Source organism: Girardinichthys multiradiatus, chromosome 8 (assembly GCF_021462225.1).
Source record: "Girardinichthys multiradiatus isolate DD_20200921_A chromosome 8, DD_fGirMul_XY1, whole genome shotgun sequence".
Classification (NCBI taxonomy): domain Eukaryota; kingdom Metazoa; phylum Chordata; class Actinopteri; order Cyprinodontiformes; family Goodeidae; genus Girardinichthys; species Girardinichthys multiradiatus.
The window spans coordinates 30,581,888-30,606,689 of NC_061801.1; the positions used below are offsets into that span (position 1 = coordinate 30,581,888).

At 38.5% G+C, this 24,802-nt stretch overlaps 1 protein-coding gene across 1 annotated transcript in view; it reads left to right on the top strand.

The window, feature by feature from the left end:
• LOC124872285 (ankyrin-1-like) overlaps window positions 1-24,802 on the top strand; it is a 58,275-nt gene that overhangs the window by 23,519 nt on the left and 9,954 nt on the right. Inside the window, exons 27-34 of the mRNA XM_047372094.1 lie at window positions 94-322; window positions 494-622; window positions 4,096-4,215; window positions 8,249-8,333; window positions 10,266-10,340; window positions 10,560-10,691; window positions 12,657-12,815; window positions 13,309-13,380. Coding sequence (XP_047228050.1) covers window positions 94-322; window positions 494-622; window positions 4,096-4,215; window positions 8,249-8,333; window positions 10,266-10,340; window positions 10,560-10,691; window positions 12,657-12,815; window positions 13,309-13,380 — 1,001 coding nt within the window. The remainder of the gene's footprint in view (window positions 1-93; window positions 323-493; window positions 623-4,095; window positions 4,216-8,248; window positions 8,334-10,265; window positions 10,341-10,559; window positions 10,692-12,656; window positions 12,816-13,308; window positions 13,381-24,802) is intronic.

Consider the following 24,802-nt stretch of genomic DNA (forward strand, 5'->3'; position numbering starts at 1 on the left):
AAAAATCTATTACCATTTTTCCTTCTTTCCCGTTTTTATTTACAACCCTTTTGAGATTGCTGGCTTTATAAACTTTTCTTTTTCCCCATCCAGATTCTGGCTAGCAGACTGTCCACGTACAGCAGAGGCAGTGACCTTTGCCAATTTGCTGTACAAAGAGCTCATGGCTGTCCCATATATGGCAAAGTTTGTTATCTTTGCAAAGATGAACGAAGTGCGAGAAGGCAGATTGCGTTGCTACTGCATGACAGATGACAAGATGGACAAGACTCTGGAACTGCATGAAAACTTCACAGAAGTGGCTCGCAGTCGAGATATTGAGGTAAGTACAAAGGATAAAAAGAACAGAAATCACAATAACAACAAGCAAAGGTGGCCAAGAACAGACTCTTTTTGACATGTTCTTTATTTTAGTGGTGTACCTTTTTGTAATTCATATGAAAGTGGATGGTCATGGCCTATTTGTTTTCTAACATTGGGATGGTTTTCACAGCTTATGGAGGGCATACCGCTGCACTTGGAGTGTTCTGGGAATTTAGTGCCCATTCGGAAGGCCACTCAGCAGCCTCGTAGCTTCAGCTTCCAGGCCTTCAGAGATAACAGACTGCCTGTTTCTGTCAAGGTCTGTCTTTATGTGGCTGTTTACACACAAAAACTTTCTATCACTTACCATTCATTCCATATGGGGTTTTTTATTTACGTTTTATTCCGTTTTTGGTTTTAACACGTCAAGGATCTGCTCTCCAGAAAGTCAGTATTATTGCCAAAGTAATTATTGATTAATAAACACTTAATTATGAAGCTGACAGTGCTTTTATTAATGCTGTCCATAATATGTGAATATATATATATATATATATATATATATATATATATATATATATATATATATATATATATATATATATAATATATAGAGGAAGAGTGCTATTGAAACAAAACTAAATATTCTCCACCTGCAAAAACTGATAACATGGGCATTAAAAGTTTAAGTCCCTCCAGTGTGTTCTGGGCCATTCCCTGGGCCTCCTCCCGGTGGGACGTGCCTGGAACACCTCCCTAAAAAGGCGTCGAGGAGGCATCCAGTATAGATGCCCAAGCCACCTCCACTGGCTCCTCTCAATGTGGAGGAGCAGTGGCTCTACACCAAGCTCCTCCCGGATGGCCGAACTCCTTACCCTATCTCTAAGGGAGTGCCCAACCACCCTCCGGAGGAAGTTCATTTCAGCCACTTTTATCCGGGATCTCGTTCTTTCGGTCATGACCCAAAGTTCATGGCCATAGGTGAGGGTAGAAACACTTTTCGGCTCAGCTCTCTTTTCACCACAACGGACTGGCACAGTCTCCTCATTACTGCGGCAGCTACACCGGATAGTCTGTCTATCTCCCGCTCCTTTCTCCCCTTACTCGTGAACAAGTCCCCAAGATACTTCAACTCCTCCACTTAAGGCAGGAACTCCCCTCCGACCTGAAGAGGACAAGCCACCCTTTTCTGGTCTAGAACCTTGGCCTCGGACATGGAGGAGCTGATCTTCATCCCAGCCGCTTCACACTCGGCTGCGAACTGCCCCAGTGCATGCTGTAGGTCTTGTCTAGAGGGGGTCAGCAGGACCACGTCATCTGCAAAAAGAGACAAAATCCACTGGCCCCCAAACTAGACCCCCTCTGGCCCTTGGCTGTGCCTAAAAATCCTGTCCATAAAAAGTAAGAACAGAACCAGTGACAAAGGGCAGCCTGGCCGACAACAACGCCAGACGTTCCCAGCAGACCCTCACTATGCACTTGAGTCTGCCATGTCTGTCCAGCTTTCTCCTCTTCTAGCGGATCCAACTCACCACCAGGTGGTGATTAGTGGAGTGCTCAGCCCCTCTCTTCACCCGAGTGTCCAAAACATGTGGCTGAAGGTGTTAAGACATGACAACAAAGTAAATCATCCACCTCCTGCCTAGGGTGTCCCAGTGCCAAGTGCACTGATGAACACCCTTATGCTTAAACATGGTGTTCACTATGGACAATCCATGACTATTACAGAAGTCCAACAATGAAACACCACTCAGATTCAGATTGAGGTGGCCATTCCTACCGTCACGCCTCTCCAGGTGTTGCTGTTGTTTCCCACCTGTGCGTTGAAGTCCCCCAGCAGAATAATTGAGTCCCCCGGAGGGGCACTATGCAGCGCCCCCAACAGGGACGCCAAGAAGGCTGGGTACTCCGCACTACCACTCGGCCCACAGGCCGAAACGACATTCAGAGACCTGTCCCCAACCCGAAGGTGCAGGGATGCGACCCTCTCATCCACTGGGGTAAACCCCAACACGAGACAGCTGAGCTGGGGGGAAACAAGCAAACCCACCCCAGCTCGCTGCCTCTCCCCGTGGGCCACTCCAGAGTAGAAAAGAGTCCAGCCTCTCTGGAGGAGATGGGTGCCAGAGCCCAAGCTGTGAGTGGATGTGAGCCCGACTATTTCTAGTCAATATCTCATGGTTCCCCCTGCAGGTGGTGGGCCCACTGGGGAGGGCCTCATGTCTCTCGTTCAGGCTTGGCCGGCCGGGTCCCGCGAGGAGTAACCCGGCCACCAGGCTCTCTCCGACGAGTCCTGACCCCAGGCCTGGCTCCAGGGTGGGGCCCCAGCTCCGCCGTACCTGGCGACATCACGTGCCTCAAGTGTGCGGTCCCCATTCTATGTAACACTAAAACATTTGAATACTCTACACCATTTGACATCTGATAAAGCAGTGTAAAGATAAAGAGTATTTGTTAATGTCTAGCAGTGACTTGGAAAAACCAAGGTCTCACAGTATACCAGAGAATAGTCTGCTTCATCACCATTCCTTTCAGACACTCAACCATAAAACTTATAAAACACATGATTTTCAGGGCTTTGTACTGACAAACTGTGTAATCATTCTTATTTTAGCTTTTTTTAAGTGATTGGTAAAACAATAAACCCTTTTCTGAAGTTTTAGCAAAAAATACTTGCCTGAAGTACATGCCTGAAATGTTATCACATTGACCCCTTATATAAAGTGAGAATCTTTTAAAAGACTGCCAACATTATCAGCAGTCAGAATGAACAGCCACCATGGCTCTGTAAAACTTTGTTTCCTATTAAATAGCTTCTTGAACCTTTGTACCTTCCCTGACTTCCTTTTTTAACATCTCAGTTTTGATCAGCCAAGTTCTCTGTGCTGGTTTTGACTCTTAATGTAGTATTTACATTTGGAGCCGTCTGCTGTAAACTCGGGATATACATATAAAATATTTCTCAACACAGATTTAGGCAATCTTAAATGTACAAAGGTATTTACAGAAAAGATATGCATGTGTAATGTGTAAATTTATTCAGAAGATCAAGCCCACACTGCAAGTCGAACTCCAAAATGAAATTTAGCCCACACTTACAAGCAAATCCAAAGTCTTTGAAAACTACATGAAACTGTGTATAAAGTGTCTTGTCTGTCCTTTGACCATATTGATGTATTTTCATTCTGTTGTACGGTATACATTCATTTTCTCCAAGTATAGCCAATTTTTTTCATCCATGTCTGTCGGTGTAACTTATGGTACTGTCTAGTATCACCTACCTGAATTCCTGTAGCCATGCAACAAACAACCTACCTATATGACTCTCTTGGGTACTTGTTTGCATGCCCTGTGTCTCCCTCACTTTCTTTGCTTGCCTTCCAGTCTTTGCGGCCTCGCCTGTCTGTTTGGTCTGTCTCACTGTCTCTCTTTCTTTCTCTCATGGTCACTCTGTAACTGTCTGATCTGACAGATGCCCAGGTAAAATGTGCAGGTAAATCTCTCTCTCTTGCCTGCCTGTGGACTGCTTCCATCCCTGTTTCCCCCTGCTTCTTGTCCAATGTTACTGCGCACCAACCTCAAGACACTGTGGAGAGATCTAATTCTTCTTTTTGATTTGTTTGTCTTCTCCTCTGGCTTCTCCTTCCTATTTTTCTGCTCCACTCTAATACTTTCTGATGTGCATCATCTTGTGCACTCTTTCTTTCACATTCTCTCCTTTTCTTCTCCATTCGTTCTTTTTTCTATTTTTCTTCTCCCTTCCTTCTTCATTCTGCAATCTATCTATGCTAGGTCAGGGATAGCAACAAGGAAGCCACCGGGTTTCTTTCTTTTCTGAGGAAATGCACAAAGTACGAGGATTCGCAACATGTCCTGTGTAACCTTAATATAACTATGCCACCTTGCGTCAAGGTAAGATATTGCATGCATTAAAACATGAAAGCTTATATCTGAAATTATACATATTTGTCTTACGTTAAAATGTTCTTATTTGTCTCCATCTGTGTTCAAAAACATTCAGATACTGCCCACCCGGGTTAACAAATAGCACACATCCTAAGTAGTACAGGATGAATCATTTATATTTTTATTAGTTACCTATGAATTTAAAAACTCTAAAATATCACCATAAAAAATTGCCAGTTAGACCCTTCTGATACATTTGCATAACAAGATTTTCCTTTTTATACTGTTTTACTGACAGACTTCTTCAAAGGTATGAAAACATGCATTTTCCATGTAACATGCTTTTCACTATTATTGGCACCCAATAATGTTTAGAAATCCTTAAAATGGGGAAAAATCCATGTCAAGAAATTATTGTTTTTAATAAAACATCAGATACTACATTAATTTCTCTCCAAACAATTCATAAAGTTAAAGTAACCAAAGTATTTTAAATAATTTACAGTGTTGTGAAAAAATATTTGCTCCTCCCATTTCATCACTGAAATTGAAGTATTTTTTTTTTTTATGTCAGACAAAGATGACCTGAGTTCATACAAAAAGCAATTTACAAATTTCATTTATGGGAAAAAAAAAACTTTCCTAACCACCTTGGCCCCATGTAAAAGTATTATTTCCCCACTGAATTCATGGATGAACTATGACTTTTTGGTTCAGATTGACTAACCACACACTGGCTGGATTGCTGCCAAAACTGCACAATAAATATGAACCTGGTAGAAAATCCAGCCACTTTGTGTCCTTCAAGGGGACATATCAAACTTTTAAATTCTTCCTTTTCACACCTAAATCATTCAGTTGTGGTCTATATAAAGTGGAACTGCTAAGCATTGGTCTGAATTCCTTGTTATTTTAGCTCCACTTTCACTCCTCTTTCACCCCTGTTCTGAGGTGCATCTGAGAGCAACTTGTTTTGGAGCGGTCTCTTTAAATGCTACTGATGCACTTCACAGGCCATCCCCCTCCAGGTCAAAAAGTGCACCACTTTAACCTGTTCGGCGATTTTGTGGTTCGATAACAATTATCTATCATGGTAGAAACAAGACAAAGACTGCAAAAACAATGCACTGTTTATGTAATAATAATATTCAAAACACGCAGAACAATTATGTCCTCAAGGAGCACACAACGCTAACATAAGCAGAAGGCACGATGCTACTGCTATGAAAACAATGGCCAGGACATCATATCAACACACAATAAATTCATGTCTAAAATAAAGTTTGTTGTAATTTTAGCCTTATTTGCAGCTTACCACTTTGCTGTGTCCATAGTTTCCATAGAGAGAAGGAACCAACACTTAATCAGATTAAGTCAGTCGGCAAATCCTTCTTGAAACTGGCGGAGGTTGAAGTCCTTGAAGTGGGGAAATAGGAATTTCGTCATTGATGTGGGGACATTTCTATTTATAAAACAAATTTAAAGAAGCACTTCGAAGAGGTTCTGATGCTGGGGGATGGGGTAATGTATTGTGTGGGTTAATACACCCAACAACCGAACCGAACTAGGTATACAGTACCGACCAAAAGTTTGGACACACCTTCTCATTCAAAGAGTTTTCTTTATTTTCATGACTATGAATATTGTAGCTTTACACTGAATGCATCAAAACTATGAATTAACACATGTGGAATTATATACTGAACAAAAAAGTGTGAAACAACTGAAAATATGTCTTATATTCTAGGTTCTTCAAAGTAGCTACCTTTTGCTTTGATTACTGCTCCGCACACTCTTGGCATTCTGTTGATGAGCTTCAAGAGGTAGTCATCTTTATGGTTTTCACTTCACAGTTTTAATAAGTGGAATTTCAAGCCTTATAAATGGGGTTGGGACCATCAGTTGTGTTGTGCAGGAGGTGGATACAGTACACAGCTGATAGTCCTACTGAATAGACTGTTAGAATTTGTATTATGGCAAGAAAAAAGCAGCGAAGTAAAAAAAAAAACAAGTGGCCACCATTACTTTAAGAAATGAAGGTCAGTCAGTCCGAACAATCGGGAAAACTTTGAAAGTGTCCCCAAGTGCAGTCGCAAAAACCATCAAGCGCTACAAAGAAACTGGCTCACATGAGGACCACCCCAGGAATGGAAGACCAAGAGTCACCTCTGCTGCGGACGATAAGTTCATCCGAGTCACCAGCCTCAGAAATCGCAGGTTAACAGCAGCTCAGATTAGAGAACAGGTCAATGCCACACAGAGTTCTAGCAGCAGACACATCTCTAGAACAACTGTTAAGAGGCGACTGTGTGAATCAGGCCTTCATGGTAAAATAGCTGCTAGGAAACCACTGCTGAGGACAGGCAACAAGCAGAAGAGACTTGTTTGGGCTAAAGAACACAAGGAATGGACATTAGACCAGTGGAAATCTGTGCTTTGGTCTGATGAGTCCAAGTTTGAGATCTTTGGTTCCAACCACCGTGTCTTTGTGCGGCGCAGAAGAGGTGAACGGATGGACTCTACATGCCTGGTTCCCACCGTGAAGCATGGGGGAGGAGGTGTGATGGTGTGGGGGTGGTTTGCTGGTGACACTGTTGGGGATTTATTCAAAATTGAAGGCATACTGAACCAGCATGGCTACCACAGCATCTTGCAGCGGCATGCTATTCCATCCGGTTTGGGTTTAGTTGGGCCATAATTTATTTTTCAACAGGACAATGACCCCAAACACACCTCCAGGCTGTGTAAGGGCTATTTGACCAAGAAGGAGAGTGATAGGGTGCTGCGCCAGATGGCCTGGCCTCCACAGTCACCGGACCTGAACCCAATCGAGATGGTTTGGGGTGAGCTGGACCGCAGAGTGAAGGCAAAAGGGCCAACAAGTGCTAAGCATCTCTGGGAACTCCTTCAAGACTGTTGTAAAACCATTTCAGGTGACTACCTCTTGAAGCTCATCAACAGAATGCCAAGAGTGTGCAGAGAAGTAATCAAAGCAAAAGGTGGCTACTTTGAAGAACCTAGAATATAAGACATATTTTCAGTTGTTTCATACTTTTGTGTTCAGTATATAATTCCACATGTGTTAATTCATAGTTTTGATGCCTTCAGTGTGAAGCTACAATATTAATAGTCATGAAAATAAAGAAAACTCTTGGAATGAGAAGGTGTGTCCAAACTTTTGGTCTGTACTGTACTTAAGCTTGAACTACAAAATTGCAGCGAGATATAAAAATGGCTGTGGATACGCAAAATTTATTAGCCAGAAGTCCATGACCTTATTTAGCACTTAATAGTTAAAAAAAAATGTAATACAGGATAGAGAAAACTGAACGGACTGAAAAATATGACCCAAGCAGAAATTAAAGCTATCTCCGCAACACCTGGAAAAACTAAATTGAACGTTTCTGAACTCCTACAGACTCCAAGTACATTACAAAATGTATTTAAAGGCTAAAAAAGTGGATTTTGGATGTCCCCTTTAAGCACAAGCAGACATGGATTCTGTAGGAGAACAAAGCACAGCAGCAAGTCCACCTCTGAATGGGTCAAAAGAGACAACAACTTGAACTGTTTGCTTTGGTCAGATAAAACTAAAATTGAAGTTTTCAGTATGAACTTGGTGGATCTGATGTAAAACAAAAGATTAAAATGTGGGCAAGCACCTCACGGCCACTGTTAAGTAGGCTATAGCTTACTATATCTCTCCAACAGCCCCAGGAATGTACTTGAACAATTTTTAATAAAGAGAGGGTGTAACTGAAATAAAAAATGAAATTGTTTCTAAGCTTTTCACGCTTCTTTACAAGAGATGCCAAAATTAGTAAAGGATACTGTATCTCTCCCTGAGCATTTACATTTTAACTAAGTTCACAACTTAGTTTCACTTCTTTTTGAAGTCCAAAATCTTTATATACAAAATCAAATGTGTTATCTTATTTTTGATATCTCTTTGCATTGCAACTACTACATTGTCCAGACAATTATTATTTTCCCATAAGAAACAATTCTCACAAAGTCCTTTGCCTGATACCTGTTTTAGGTTGCTGGGAGCGAGGAACGCAGGCGAACTTTAACCCCTCTTGCCCTAAGAGAGCGCTACAGTGCGCTGAATGAGCCCGGTGTAGGTAAGTTCTTATTGCCTGTTCTTCAGCCCTCTCCTCATAAACACACTGGAGATGGGCACAGAATGTTGCTCTGCCCTTTTGCCCAGACCCCTGCTTCCCTTATCTGCCCCTACTCTGCCCTCTCTACCCCTATTTGTCTCATGTGCACGCATGGCACAAAGACTAAGCCTTGGATGCAATGAACTGCTGTACAGTATGTCCCAGAGTTTGTGGCAGTGCAGTTAAAGGAAAGCACATTGAATGTGCGGCCGAGAGAAAAGCAGCAGTCTGGAACGTGGCACCTGGAAAGTCTGTCTTTTTCTTTCCTAAGTGTCTTGGACGTTCGAACAATGACTTCTGTGATTGGTTAAGCATGGCGCTGGTGTCTCCACTGGGACATCCAATGGCATGGCAGTAGATACTATTAGCTTATTAGCACTGAGAATGAGCAGGACCTCCCAGTGGAGCTAGACAGAGGAAGCCTTTACACTAGTTTTTGGTAGATGAGTTACGATGACTGTTAAAGTTGGTAAAAAATTGTTGTTACCTGATACATGAGGAAGGAGAAAAGGTTTCTTCTGTCTATCACATACACAGCGCTGCTATATTGCACCTTGGTCCCTCTGTAATGGTTACGGAATGCTACCATGCTTAATGGGACTAACATCTTAATGAATCCCAAAGTGTAACGTCTCATGCCCACACTGAGTCCTAACCTTGGCGATTACGTGGATAAAACAATGTTGTGGGTAGTGCTTATTTATCTCAACAGAGCGAAAAGGTAAGTTTTATCATTAAATCTTAACAGAAACTCGGCTCGGTTTGAAATCTTTTTAGGTCACACATGATGGACTGTAACCGTATGACTTCTTACATGGCTATACTCTATTCAACTTAATAAAAAAAAGCAAATGTTTTAATTCAGGGATGTCCCGGTCAGGATTGTTTTTTTGGCCAATGATACAGATCAGGGAAATTTCAAAAGAGACATTTACTGATAAGATAGTTCCAGTAAAACCTTGTCAACAATTAACACACTATGTTTCATCAGTATTAGATTAACATTAGTATTGTGATTGCATAGCACTTTACTCACTCTCCAAGGACATTCTGAATGCTGCAGTCTGTCCTGTCTGTTTTTTTGACAGTGACAAATATTTTATTTAAACTGGAGTTTCTGCAGGTCAAACTGAAAATGATGTTAAAACGTGATGTTAACTTGTCCAGGAAAGCTTTAAACCCAGGGAGACTGTCACAGATTCACCTCAAACCCCCACACCGCCAACTTAGTGTATGTTTTCTATTAATACTGATTGATGCATATAAAGGATTTTATTGGAAACACTTTGCCAGCATTTAGAGGCTGGAGTAATGCCCACTTATGCCAGATTTTAGTAATTTGCATACTAAATGCCTAAATTGCTATCTATTTCTTGTGCTATATTTAAATTGAGTTAAGAATCAGTTTGAAAGCAATTTTTTCAATTAATTGTAAAGAAATTGAGGCAGCAGGTTAATGTTTAGACAACCGCTTAGTTAAATTGTGCACAGCTTTACATTGCTAAGGATTCATCTGAAATAAAGAACTCAGTCTTGACAGTTTTGAAATTCACTGTGAACACTATTGTGAAGGGTGAAAACATTTGCAATATTGGGAAAAAACAGGTTTGTGATTCAACAACATAACGTGTATGTTCTGATATGTGCATGACAGAGATTTACATGTGCAACAATGTGGCACATGAAAATTGGTGATTTTTAGAAATTAATGCACAAACCAGGAAGATACAGAAGATACAGGGAGTCTGACAACAGTCAATTAAATAAATCCTGGAATTGAGACATCCCTGATTAGAATCTTCTGATTTTATTAACTGTTCACAAATCTGGTGTTTTTGACTCCATCTTTCCATGTTTTGGGGGGGTTCTAAACTGCTCCTATTATCTCTTTAGCTTCAGTGAATGCCATGGAGAGGACTGAGATCAAAATCAACATTATATCTGATCAGCTGGGTTTGAGCTGGGCAGGTTAGTTCCTTCAGATATGTACAGACATTAACCAAATGTGAACAAACCAGAAGATGGCTATTTCTGGTTGCTCTGACTTAGTCTTGACTTTTTCATAAAATAAAATATTTAATTTACCTCATCTGTAAGTGATCATAATATCTCTATTTACTGGTGTAGATATCTAGCTTATTTTATTTCCTTTTTCTTTTTGAATGCTTTTGTGTCTCCTCTTGTTAGAGCTGGCACGAGAGCTTCAGTTTAGTGTTGATGACATCAACAGGATCCGTGTAGAAAATCCAAACTCCCTGTTGGACCAGAGCTCCGCCCTGCTCAACCTGTGGCTCAGCAGAGAGGGAAAAAGGGCCAAAAGTGAGTCTAATGCATCCTTCTGAAACTGTTCTTATATCAGCAGTTGCTAAATTCATAGAGCCCATCTGTAGGGGATTAAATACAATTTTTGAAACAGAGAAAAGTCTGTAGATGTCAACAAACATAGCAAACAAAACAACAAAAAGATCTGTATAAAAAGTAACTATTGTATGATGACAAAAGCCAAAATGTTTCTTGTAAGAAAACTTGATTCTGAAACTTTTTTGGTATTTGAATTCAGCTGTTTGGTTCTGTAATGGTACAACTTCATGGTGCAGCCCTCCAATATGCTCTAAAACAGGCAAAGGAACAAGGAAGCTTCTTATAAAATAACAAGAAAATCACTATTATGCACAGTCTCTACAGAGATTTAAAAAAAACGTACAAGGTTTAATTGATAAGTATTGTAAAAGTACATGGTTTGAAAGTTTTGCAGCGGGTTTATTTAAATAATTTGAATACAATCACAAGTGTATATGAGTCCCAATCTTACTTAAGGAACAGAGACTAAAAATGCATGGAGCTACATTTAAGTAAATGACCCTATATTAGTCTGACTGAACAAATTAACTTTTGTTGGTCAACTGGCATCATTTCTTTGTACTTTGTCTGTTTTCTATCAGTGCAATCGTTATAAAAATCCTGAAAACTACTAGGTAATTCATAATCTTTGTGATAAGGCAAATGTCAATAGCAGCATTATATTTCAGCACAAAAATATAAGATTTTAAAGAAACCTGACAGAAAGGATGTCTAAGGCAATTGGAAGACTGCTACAGAGACATCTTTGTATTAATGGAGGAAATGGGCAGAGCTGATGGTACTGCAGCCAACCTTGTGATAGCTGAAGAATGCAACCACTTACAGGGTTCCCATGCAGTCTGGATAACTATGGGGAAAAAAAGTATCCAAAATATTTCTAGACTTTATGCCTTTTTTATTGCCTAAAAGAAAAAAATCTTAATGTCTGAAGACAAATATATTTTTTTTAGATATTATCTGCTTATTTGGCCTGAAACCCCTTTTAAATAAGAGATTTGACCTGTACTTGGTTTTAACCCATTGTAAACTACTGTTGCATATTTGCCTCAAAGTGCTTCTTTTTATAATACAACCACATTGGCATATGTTTCCCATTAATGCCTGTTGATGCATAGTGTGGACATTCCAGTATACAGCCAAAAACAAGTTTATATAAATTGTAATTTGAAGACTTAAATACTTGCCAAGCTACGCTACTTGTTAAAATAAATGTTATATATTTTAAAATAAAACTGTTCTAAATTTGTCCAGAATCCAAAAAGCAGTAATGTAGCCCTTTACCACACTGATGAATCTGAAGTCCACTTCAGCATTTTGTTGTTTAATGATTTGTGTAACATTCAGATCATGAACACAACTGAAAGCGTGTTGGACACACATTTCCAGAATGTTTTAGAAACTGACAAAAGTCAAAGAAATGAGTCACTGGAAAGGTCTGGGATTTTAAACTAGAATATTTGTTGAGACCCCAAATTTAAGTAGCAACAAAAATCATATTTTTTTTATAATTAGAGATGCAGATAGAACTATTGTTAGCTGTGGCACTGTTATATAGTGCACCAAAGTTAAGCATAAAATTGCTTCTCATAGTATGAAATCAATAGTAACTAAACCTGAAAACTGCAATAAAGCAACAATATGATCAGATAAAAGAACTATTGGAAAATAAATCAAATAAACAAGAGGCATTTTCACAATAAAGGCCCAAAAATATTCTTCTCAACTAGATCTAAAAGACAATCATCTGTGCAGTTGTAATGTACAATAGCAGGTTAGTACACTTATTAGGTGCCACCATTGAAACTCCTGCATCTGGGAATGTCTAAATTATCTCCATGAAAGACAGATTCTCATTTTTCATCTTTCTTGCATTCTTCCGTTGTTTCTCTCTTTGTCTTTTACTTGTGTGTGTCTGCTGCTCAGTGGAGAGCCTGTACACTGCTCTAAAGAACATTGACCGAGCAGACATGGTATCTTCTCTAGAGGGTCAGGCCCCACAGCAGGGGCCTGGGTCTTCAGAAGAGGGTGCCTGTCGTCTGGTTGACAGAGACTCTACATTGCTGTCCCCCCGTGTCATTAATGGTAAGAAACACAAACACAATATATCCAAATTTAGGATAAATATATTTATGTATTAGCTAAGTGTTACCCTTCTACATTAGGGTAGCAATAGTCTTGTTTTATAATTTAAACTTATTTCCCCCTGATTGCCTTAAAGATTGTGTACGAATTACAAAATTACTTCTTCATGGGTATGAGTTTTACAGGGGAAAATAGAGGTCTTTTGTTGTTTTATGTGTTCTGAAGTTACAATTTTGACAATATTTCAAGCAATGCTGACAAAAAAATAAAACGTAACTACTTAAAGTGAGGAATTAAAAATGTGTCACTCTAGGGAAACAGGCATCTAGCCAAAAAAATCAATTTTTAAACGTCTGCTTGCTAATTTATTTGAATATTTACTGTGTTTGAGCACCAGAGGGTGCCCTGCCGTTTCCCCCCATCTGTGAAACCTTGCCTGCTTCCTTAGAGTGTGGGTAACAGCCGTTGTGCCTTGTTTCTGTTGCCCCACAAGAGATCACGGACACAAGGCCATCACGCCTAGTGCACAAGCCCAGAGTTATTAGACCCCCGTTTTTCAGAAGGGGTAAGTTGATCAGAAACTGGGGCTGCATGGTGGTTTGCTGCTCTTGATAATGATGATGATGAGTCTCAGACACTGTTTTTGAGATCTGAGGAATGGTGTCATTCTTCCACCATAAAACTGGCTTTTATCAGCATGCACTAACACCGGCTCTGTGCATTTCTCACCGGGCACCAGTCATCTTTTTTTAAGTTACACTTGATCACACCTCATAATTTAGATATGAATTAAAATGTTCCTACTCATCTAGGAAAACCATTACAGCTCCCTTTTTATATTTTGGATTTTAAGGCTACACCGCCATAAAAGTCGAAACCTGACACATGCAAAGTATTGTGAAAGTATTCCTATCCCTTAAACTATTTTGTCACATCACAACCACAAACTTCGGTGTTTGTTATTGGGTTTTATGTGATAGACCAACACAAATTAGTGCATAATTGGGATGTGGGAAAAAAAGATTTACATTTTATTCAATCAATTTGCAAATAAATATCTGAAAATGTGGCCTGCATTTATTTATATTTAGCCCCCCTTTACTTGGGTAAATCCTAGATTAAGTCCATTGCAACCCATTATTTTTTTAAATCACAAAACTAGTAAATAAGTCCAACTCTGTGTAAGTTGTGGAGATGTTTAAAGCAGGATTAGGTTATAAATCAATATCCAAATATTTAAAGTAGAACTAAACCCCATATCAACATTTTTTGCAGATAAGCTGTAGAAATTGGGCCTTATGAGTGCTATATTTATATTACTGTGCATTTTTTTACATTTTCATGTAAACTTGTTCAATTCGGCAATATTTGGCCAAAAAACGTTTTAGTGCTACCCTCTTTGAGTTGAACGGTGGCTACTGCAGTTGAATTTTCCTATTGGTTCAAAGGGTACAGCTTGTATATGTCAAGTACATGGAATATTTTATAAAAGACAAGCGGTTGACTGGAGGATGAATTGAGCTAAATCCAGTCAGTCCAGCAAAAAACCTGTTTAAAGGCTGCAAGAGACTAGTGACTGGGGTGGAGGTTCAGGATGATAGCACTAAACACACATCAGGAGCCACAATAAAATGTTTTGAATCAAAGCATACTTAAATGTATGTGTTTTAATGGTCTAGGTAAAATTCAGACCTAAAATCAGTGGATAATTCCTGGAAATACTTTTCTATACATAAATGCTCCCAAACTGAAAACAAAATGTCAAAATGTTCATTGTCTAGATGTGTAGATTTGGTGACGAGATACCGCAAAAGGTGGAATACAAATGCACATAACCCATTTTGAGATTTTTATTTAAGAAATTATTTAAAACACGTATCGTTTTAATTCCTGATCACTATTTTTCATTTCTTTGTGTTGGTCTGTCACACAACTTTCCAATTATATATACTGAAGTTTTGTGATTTTTATTTGAAAACCTTTAAAAAAGTTCAAAGTGTATGAAAACTTTCTCAATGCACTTTATAAGTAGTTCCCTTCATTTACTTTGGGTGTTTGGATTACATGTGGGACTGGTTGCGTATGTGTGCACATAGAAATGTGTGTGTGCACACATATTTTTGTGTGTATGTCTGGGATGGATACAAGAGTCAAAACTGGCTCTAGAACAAAATGAAAATGTGCTCTGGGCCTTCATTCCTTGTTTCTGTCTTTCCCCTCTGTCTATCTTTATCTTTTTTACTTTTTACCTGAGAAAAAGACAACATTCCACACATCTTACTGCAGATGATGTTGGTATTATCTCTTTTCCTCAGGGTTCTGTCCGACTTCTTTCTTTTTCTCTGAACCTGTGACACAACATACCAGCTGCCCAGCCGCCCTGCTCCTCCTCCTTTACCTCCTCCTCCCTTCTCCTGCTCTTCTTCCTCACAGCTCTACCTGTCCGACCTCTGACCTCATAAGAACCTCATGTTGACCTCTGGGCTTCCTCTTCTCTTGTCATCTTGTTTCCCCTGTGCTCCTCCCTCGTTCAGTCGAGTGGGGACCTCTCCTCCTCTTTAAATCCACAGCTCAGTGTGTGTACTACTGTTTGTGCACGAGCATGCTGCATGCTTTGCTGTTACCGTACTCGAGTGTGAGCTGGTGTCAGCATGAAAGTGAGCTTTATGTTTCAGACCTGGCCCTCAGCTATTAACAGATGAATTTGTTTAGAAACAGTCAAGGAGATTCTGAGTCTTGTTTACACAGCACATATTTTAAAAATCTGCTAGATTAACTATGAGGTGATTATTTCAAATGCATTCTTACCTTGTCTACTTAAAGTAATTTGGATCTTGTCAGAAGTTTACATACACTTATAAATGGCATGAGCTTCATGTTAATTTTTGGGTTTTAAATATATTTTTAAACCTTTTAGAATCATTAGCTAATGATCTAAAATACAACTTCAGCGAGTTCTAGAAACAAGAATTGGGTGTAAAAGTTCGAAGGTATTGTGTGTTGTTTCTAAGCCACAAAGGGTTAAAAAAGATACATTCTGGCTCAAATACATTCAGTTCAAACTAGATATTTCCATACACTGTATATAAAGAAAAAATTGTCATTTTGTTTCCCCTCACGTTCTGACATTAAACCAGACAAAACTTTATTATTACCAAAATTATTTCTTTTTGCTGAATGAAAGAATAATGAGATCTGTTTTATTACTTTCTTCAATGTCAGAGGTTTACACACACTACTAATACTCTGTCTTAAAACAAACGCCCAGATAATGGCTTTGTAAGATTCTGATAGCTTAATTCACAACATTTGAGTTAAATGGAGGCACACGTGAATGTATTTTGAGGCAGCATGTGAAACACAATAAACAATTCTTTATGAAAATCCATTAGGTAAGATATGAGGAAGAGAATAGTGGACATCCACAAATCTGGTTTATCCTTGGGTACGATTTCAAGATTTCATGAGGTGCATTTATCTACTTAAACATTTATATGCAAGTATAAACATCATCGAAATGTCCACCTATCATACCTTTCAGGAAGGAAATGTGTTCTGCACCCCGGAGATGGACATGTTTTGATGTGAAATGTGGGTATCAATCCTAGGACAAAAGCAAAAGATCTTGTGAAGATGTTTGCTGCAGCTGGGAAGAGTGTCATTATTCACAGTGAAACAAGTCCTGTACCGACCTGGGCTGAAAAAGATTCAGTTGGGAAGTTAAAGCTTAAGGACAAATGGGTCTTCCAAGTGGATAAGGACCTTAAGCAGAAGTTGACCTGTTCAGCCCACGATCACATTGTAAATTAATTTTTTTAATAAATGTTGCTTCTACTATGCTCTGCACCAGTCTACTTCCTCAATCACAACATGACATGAAATTACCTATGAAGTGGTTTAAGGACAACAAAGTCAACACTTTGGAGTAACCATTAAAAACCCTGATCTCAGTCCCAAAGAAAATCTGTGGGCAGCGCTGAAAAGGTGTGTGCAAGCAAGGCGAACATGACACAGCAGTTCTTTTAGGAGAAATGTACCAAAATTCCAGCAAACTGTGTTAAGCTTGAGGAAAGCCAAAACATTTGATTCAGGTCATACAGTTTAAAAGGTAAATATACAAAATGGTAAGTCATATCCAATAAATTACAATATGCATTCCACTAAGACTCATTTGTCTGCATAAAGGTACCTTTTGAAATTAATAACATTTAAGTAGGTATTAAACATTTTATTTATCTTTTAAAGTCCACATTTCTTTTTTATTGGTCTGATGTAATATTTTGATCTCAAATTTCATGTCTTGGCAGAAAATCATAATTAGCAGAAACAAAGTGTTGAAAACATCAGTATGTGTGTAAATAATCTTTAAAGTTTTTAAAGTTTTTTCAATTGAGTTACTGAAATAAATTAACTTTTGAATAATATTCAAATTCATTGAAGCTACCCAGTTTACAAAAAGTAAAACACAAATCTTGAGTTGCTATTTTTGTTGAATGCTTACATAAAAAGTTTCTCCAAACAGTAAATAGCTGGTTTGTGTCAGCAGTTTCAAATTTCCGTCAAGCCTTAAGGCTACTTTTTGTGTTGGTTGCATCTCAGTCCTTATACAATTACAACTGGGTGGTCCAACAGGAAGATGACCTCACACATCATAACTGGTTTCGAAATGCCTATAGCACACTAACATTAGGCTCCAGATATTATACATCTATATCAAAAATTATTAAAGTGTTTTGTATATATTTGAGCCTGTATTTATAATTTTGACCAAGTCTGGAATAGAGAAAATTTAATAAGTTCCAACTTTTGAATTCACTTCATTTTTTTTAAGAATCATTAAAGTTGTATGTTTTAACACCAGTCCAGCCCAAATGAAGAAAGGTTTAAGGAAATCCTTAAAATTATCAAAAATTATTATATCATTGAAGCTGATGATGAGTGTATATAAATTTCTGACCAGATCTGTATGTGTGTGAGTGAGGATTTCCCAGAATGAAATAAATTGTGTGAAACTTTCGTTTTTGTTCTTAACATCAGTGTGTGGTGCATGGCATGCTTTCAGTGTTTGAATTAATCTTCACTGTGTACAAAGTTTTCTTTGTTCAGTGGGTGTATTTTAATCTTGTTTTTTATGCTAAATTAACCCAGAACATTTGTTTCTTTTCATTTACTGTGCAGTAAATGCTGTCGTTTTAACAATATTGTGTGACACATTGACTTCTGCATTGCAAATAATGTTCAAAGAACAATGCTGTGGCAACATACATGGGCAAAGTCATGAGTCATAACATTGTCATTAGGGTTTTAAAAGAAACCACTGTGGGTTAGTCAAGTCTTTACACTTTTCCATATACTTAACACAAAGTTTTGCCCAATTCTGAAGGACTCAGCATTGCTAAACATTATCTGCTGGCAGGGGTACTGGTGAGTGGATGTGTTTGTGTATGATTTGGATGTTTAGGATTAATTTCCCCAAAATTTGTGAGCCAAATCTGTGAGCCAAAGAGATATTTGAACATCACATATAAAAGGATATGAGTGTAGTTCTTTGTTTCTGCGTGTGTTTTTAAACATTGTTTCAACAGTGTGCTGTGAAGCGTGTTGTCCTCTTTAGTTTGTTTTTAGTGCTTTTCAGTCTCAGTAGAGCTAATATGTGCTTCACCACGTGTTGTGCCTCGGACACTTGTTTGTGATAATGTATTTGTGTGTATGTTTTTAACAGCAAAAGTAAAAATGAAGGACAAATCCTGACTCAGTTAAACTCATTCAAACTGCCATTCTGACCCATTCCTTCTTGTTCACCGTCATTCTGATGCCACCTCTGACCATCCTGGCCCTGTTCCATCCCAGAAACACACACACACAGACCACACACTTTGGTTTATAGGTCCATACATTTTGGGAATAACATGCACCATAAAGAAGTATTCCACCAACATCATGAGAATTATACACTTATCGGCACCCCTGGTAAAAATGTGTACTGGAGTAGCTAAGTGTCACACTGAAAAATGTAGAAAAAAGTCATTCAGCCTGGGAAAAAATACCATGAAAATAACTGCTTCAAACAAAATCACAGGTGCTTCACTGGTACTGATCTTAATGCTTTGTGCAACCAGGTTTTGTCTATAGGACAGCATCTAGTCCTCTCCTAGTCATATCTGTGACCATTTCAGGCTTATCTCTTACCTTGTGCTCTTGTTTTCAGGACACCCCACAAGCTTTCTACAGGATCTGGAACTGAGGTTGCATTGGCAAAAAGTTGATTTTGTGTCTGCTGAATCATTTCTGTGTAAATTTGGCCACATTTTTACATAACTCAAAGACCTAATAATGATGCAGTTTAAATTTTCTGGAAAGGCCACCAAATCTGTATTTACAATGTCTTGCTTTCTCAAAGAAATAATGTGGCTCTGAACTATAAGCAGGTTTCTATGGCATTTGGAAGAGAAACGGGCCCACAGCAACCTGGATCCTCCATCATGCTCACTGTGAAGAATGGCCCAGTATGCTGTTGGCCTGTTTCTATTCCACACACACACACAGAAACACACACAGCATCTGGGATCCCTCACCATGCTTAACAGTGAGCATGAGGGTCTTCTCTGTATATTCATCCTATGTTTTGTGCTAGACCACCCACAAAACTAATTCTTAGTCCCATCTGACTAAAACAAACGGTGCCAGTAACATACCCCACATTTTTTGTTTAGTTTGTAAAGGTGGGACATGAAGAGGCTTTTTCCTGACATGGCTTCCACATATTTAGCTGGCATTTAGATGAGTCAGTTTTTTATGGAACCTTGGTGACCCAAAATGCTACTATTTGTTGGAGATGTACAACACTGAAATTTACAGATTTTTTTCAGCTCCCTTCTCATCATCTTCCCTGAGTGTGGTGGCAAAATGGAAGAGGGTCCTTGTCCAGCATTGTTTGTCACATTTCCAGTTTAATTCTCATTATGTTATTATAGCTAAGCTATGAATCGTGTCTTTCCCATTTTGAAAACTGGGCAAGAGAAATGGCCATCTATGACCCACCATATTAAACCTCAGGGAACTGGGATGTCATGTTTACTAATTAAATATTGTAATCAACTTGAAACCAAAGTATAAATGAAAAGAATCCTACAGTTACACTTATTTTAGTGAACTGTTAAGTGTACCAATCATTATGACAGTGGTCTCATTGTGAGAAACAATTATTTTCTAAAAACATTTTTTTTCCCCAACTGAATAAATGTATTAAAATTATAGGTTGTATTTTTTTAATCTGTCAATGTGCTATTAAGCTCTTGCAAGAAAAGAGTAATTTCTTCATAGCCTTTTTCACATTTTTACCACGGGTGCCGTAAAGTGTTGGTTATATAATAGATTGTCACTGTAATAACATATGTCATCTGTGCAAAACATTTTATTAAGCTGGAAAGCCTGAGGCTACTTCATGCCAAAGTGTTCACGCCTCCATTACCAGGCCATGATGGGTACTTCTTTATACATTAGTAGTAACTCAACCAGACACAAAATTCTGAGCTGTAGGTTTGCTGAATTCCAGTTCTGTGGAATACAGCAAAACACTGAAATCCTCTTTTTTACAGTCAACACTGCAGTACTTGGTAGCATGTTGGTTGAACGTGTCAAGTTTGGCAACCTTTAGAAAATAACAAGGTTGTCATCTGGTTTTAGCACATCCATCACATTAGAATTTAACAGCTATGTATCAGCCTCAGTAAAACTACTGTGTTCACTTAAACTGAGAATTAGCTTTCTCAGTTCATCACTGACAAAATCATGTAAAAAAAAGTATCTTCTGAACTCATTTGCATTCCTTTTAACCGATAACGTAAAAGATATGTTGCTATCAAAATTTCTAAACAAAATTTTGAAAATTAAGATTGTAGTGAAATTCAGTTAGTATGCTAACGCCAGTTTTCCAGCCAAACCAACACGGAGGCTTAAAGTGAGGCCAGGTATGAACGAGGACATGAAAAATGTTTAACTTACATTCATTAATAAACGTTTTTAAACGTTAAGTTGAACCTAAAGCTTCTGCTATCCCTTTAGAGTTACAGCGTCACAGTTCTCTGCACTTTTCTAGTTGTGATGTATCTGCATGAATGTTTCTCCTGGCTGCTTTTGTTTTTTGACTTTCACTAATGTAACAATTTAATATTTTTAAACAGCAAAATCCCAAATACAAACCTCTCACATTTTCCATGTTTTTATTTCAGTGATAGAAAATAAAGAAATTACAATTCCATTCCCAGAAATTTTAAATGTATTTATTTTATTTCCCCTTAAGCAAATTCCTAAAATAAAAATCTTACATTTTTTTTTTATATAGATTCAAATGAGAATCAGAATGCATTTTCATTAGAAAAATATTTATGTATGCCCCTTACTTGTTTAAAGTTACCACTAAATAAGTTATATCGGTACAATTGTGTGTTTGATTGGGTTTGTTTTTGTGTCTCCCATGTACTGTCCTAAAAAAAGTAAATGGAAACTTTAGTGATGTAAACTAATTATAGGTCACACTGGAATTAATGATAAAAAGTTGAATGGTGTAATTGGGATATAATTTCAACCACAAAAAACAAAAAACAGTCATTGTCTTATAGGCTCAAAGCAATTCAATTTAATTCAGTTCATTTATATAGCACCAATTCACAACACATGTCGTCTGAAGGCATTTCACAACAGTCAGGTACATACATTCCAATTAATCCTAACCATTGAACAGTGCAGTCAGATTCAGTTATTTATTCAAATTGGATAAAACGTTTTTCTATCTAAGGAAACCCAGTAGATTGCATCCAGTCAGTGACTTGCAGCATTCACTCCTGGATGAGCATGTAGAGACAGTGGACAGTCACTGGCATTGACTTTGCAGTAATCCCTCATACTGAGCATGCATGTAGCGACAGTAGAGAGGAAAAACTCCCTTTTAACAGGAAGAAACCTCCAGCAGAACCAGGCTCTGCCACAACCGACTGGGGGTTTGAGAGAACAGAGCAGAGACACAAAGAGAACAAAGAAGCACTGATCCAGGAGTACTTTCTATGGGAAGGAAAATAAAATGTTAATGGATGTAGCTCCTTTAGTCGTTTCATCTAGAAAGAAAGAACAGATAAACTCTGAGCCAGTTTTCAAGGATACAGTCTGAAAGAGAGCACATATAATTAGTTACAGTAAAAGCTCAGTCAATTTCTTGCAAGCAGTAGCTTGGATTTTTTAGAGCAGGGTTCTGTGAGGAAGTTTTTTTGTGGTTAGTATCTTATACTTTCAATGACCTCAGATTAAGCACAGACAAACATTCATACTGTTCTTCAGTTATTCAGACAGTGACAGGTAAAAAGGTATTTTCTCCTCTAAAACAACTCTACTCTCAAAAATATAATAGCATTTTATTCATATGCTTTTCTACAAATCTCTAAACCGCTGTGAGCATTGCAATGATGGATATTTGCATTAGTCTAAGATTGTTTCCATCAAGACCATATTAGTTGTGTTGTATAACAACTATTACAAAAGCAAAGCACTGCAAAAATAAAAATATTATGTAAGTGAATGCTTTTCATTCATTTTCCTCACCATTTTATTTTTCATTTAAATACTTGCTCAGACCAAAGTACACATTAAAGCTGGCATTTTGTTCTGCTCCTATTTTAACTGTAAGTAGGGCCCCAAATTGTTTTTACTTAAGTTACCATGCAGCTTTGAGCAGGATCTACTTAAAGGAATTATCATCTGGAGGTAAAATACTAACTACTCATAACCTCTCCACAGTTTCGCTAAATAAAAATCAGTTTTAGATCTGTTAACTTTGTTTGATGTGAGTATGTATATTTGTGTGTGTGTGTGTGTGTGTGTGGGTGTAGAGGGACTTTTATTTGAATGCATGTTTTTAAATTGCAGCTGTAATAAAGGAGAATGCAAGAGCAACAGTAGCTTGCATTTTCCTTAGCAAAGTCTATTGCTGAGTCCCACTCAGGAACTTATGACATGGGTTGGAACGATAAGTTTTCACAGCAAGTTTGGTTAGTGCTTTACATTATAGTAATGATATTGCTGAGATGGCAATCCCCCCAATCTGTTTTGCCAAGTATTTTCTCATTTGTATGAAAGAAAAGGTCTTAATTGGGGCAAAAATAAAAGTTCTGCAGAAACAGATATTCTTGGTTTTAATTTTTATACATATCGTGCCAACCCCATATTCAACATGTAAATATATTCACTTTGCCTTTTTTTTCTTCTCTGGTACAGTTTATGTTCTGGAGATTCACTTTCTTTACTCGGTACCAAACAAGAGCCCTGTATCATTCATCTCACAAGCAACGGATGATCCACGAAGCTCTTATTGTATCCCCTCACACCTTGCACATATTGCTGTGTCCCAATGACAAAGACCTGGACTGAATTCTTGGCATCAGACTAACTTACTTTCTTTAATTAGGCAAAGCATTTATTTTTTCTATCCAAGGGTATAAAAAATAACATGATAGCAGGAGTTTATTGATTATCAGAGTTGAAATTGTTGGCTCTGCATCAACTGATGTTTTTAACCATTAAAATCAAACTCAGATAACAGGATGTTTGAACCAAGTTGTTCTTGATTTGTCCTTCCATTACTTGGACAGGTAAATATTTTAATAGGTTAATGACATCCTAACTGTAGACATTAGTAATAATTTGAAGCTAAATCTGAATGGCTGTTTTTTTTTCTGAAAGAAAGGCAACAACACTTTAAGGGCTGCAGTGAATTTGTTCATCTTTAAACTTGTCGTTTATTTTGTTTTTAGGTGGGTATCCTTCAAAAGGTTATGAGCACTGGAATATACAGGGGTTGGACAATGAAACTGAAACACCTGGTTTTAGACCACAATAATTTATTAGTATGGTGTAGGGCCTCCTTTTGCGGCCAATACAGCGTTAATTCATCTTGGGAATGACATATACGTCCTGCACAGTGGTCAGAGGGATTTTAAGCCATTCTTCTTGCAGGATAGTGGCCAGGTCACTACGTGATACTGGTGGAGGAAAAGGTTTCCTGACTCGCTCCTCCAAAACACCCCAAAGTGGCTCAATAATATTTAGATCTGGTGACTGTGCAGGCCATGGGAGATGTTCAACTTCACTTTCATGTTCATCAAACCAATCTTTCACCAGTCTTGCTATGTGTATTGGTGCATTGTCATCCTGATACACGGCACCACCTTCAGGATACAATGTTTGAACCACTGGATGCACATGGTCCTCAAGAATGGTTCAGTAGTCCTTGGCAGTAATGCACCCATCTAGCACAAGTATTGGGCCAAGGGAATGTCATGATATGGCAGCCCAAACCATCACTGATCCACCCCCATGCTTCACTCTGGGCATGCAACAGTCTGGGTGGTACGCTTCTTTGGGGCTTCTCCACACCGTAACTCTCCCGGATGTGGGGAAAACCGTAAATGTGGACTCATCAGAGAACAATACATGTTTCACATTGACCATTGAAACCGACGTTTGGCATTGGCATGAGTGACCAAAGGTTTGGCTATAGCAGCCCGGCCGTGTATATTGACCCTGTGGAGCTCCCGACAGACAGTTCTGGTGGAAACAGGAGAGTTGAGGTGCACATTTAATTCTGACGTGATTTGGGCAGCCGTGGTTTTATGTTTTTTGGATACAATCCGGGTTAGCACCCGAACATCCCTTTCAGACAGCTTCCTCTTGCATCCACAGTTAATCCTGTTGGATGTGGTTTGTCCTTCTTGGTGGTATGCTGACATTACCCTGGATACCGTGGCTCTTGATACATCACAAAGACTTGCTGTCTTGGTCACAGATGCGCCAGCAAGACGTGCACCAACAATTTGTCCTCTTTTGAACTCTGGTATGTCACCCATAATGTTGTGTGCATTTCAATATTTTGAGCAAAACTGTGCTCTTACCCTGCTAATTGAACCTTCACACTCTGCTCTTACTGGTGCAATGTGCAA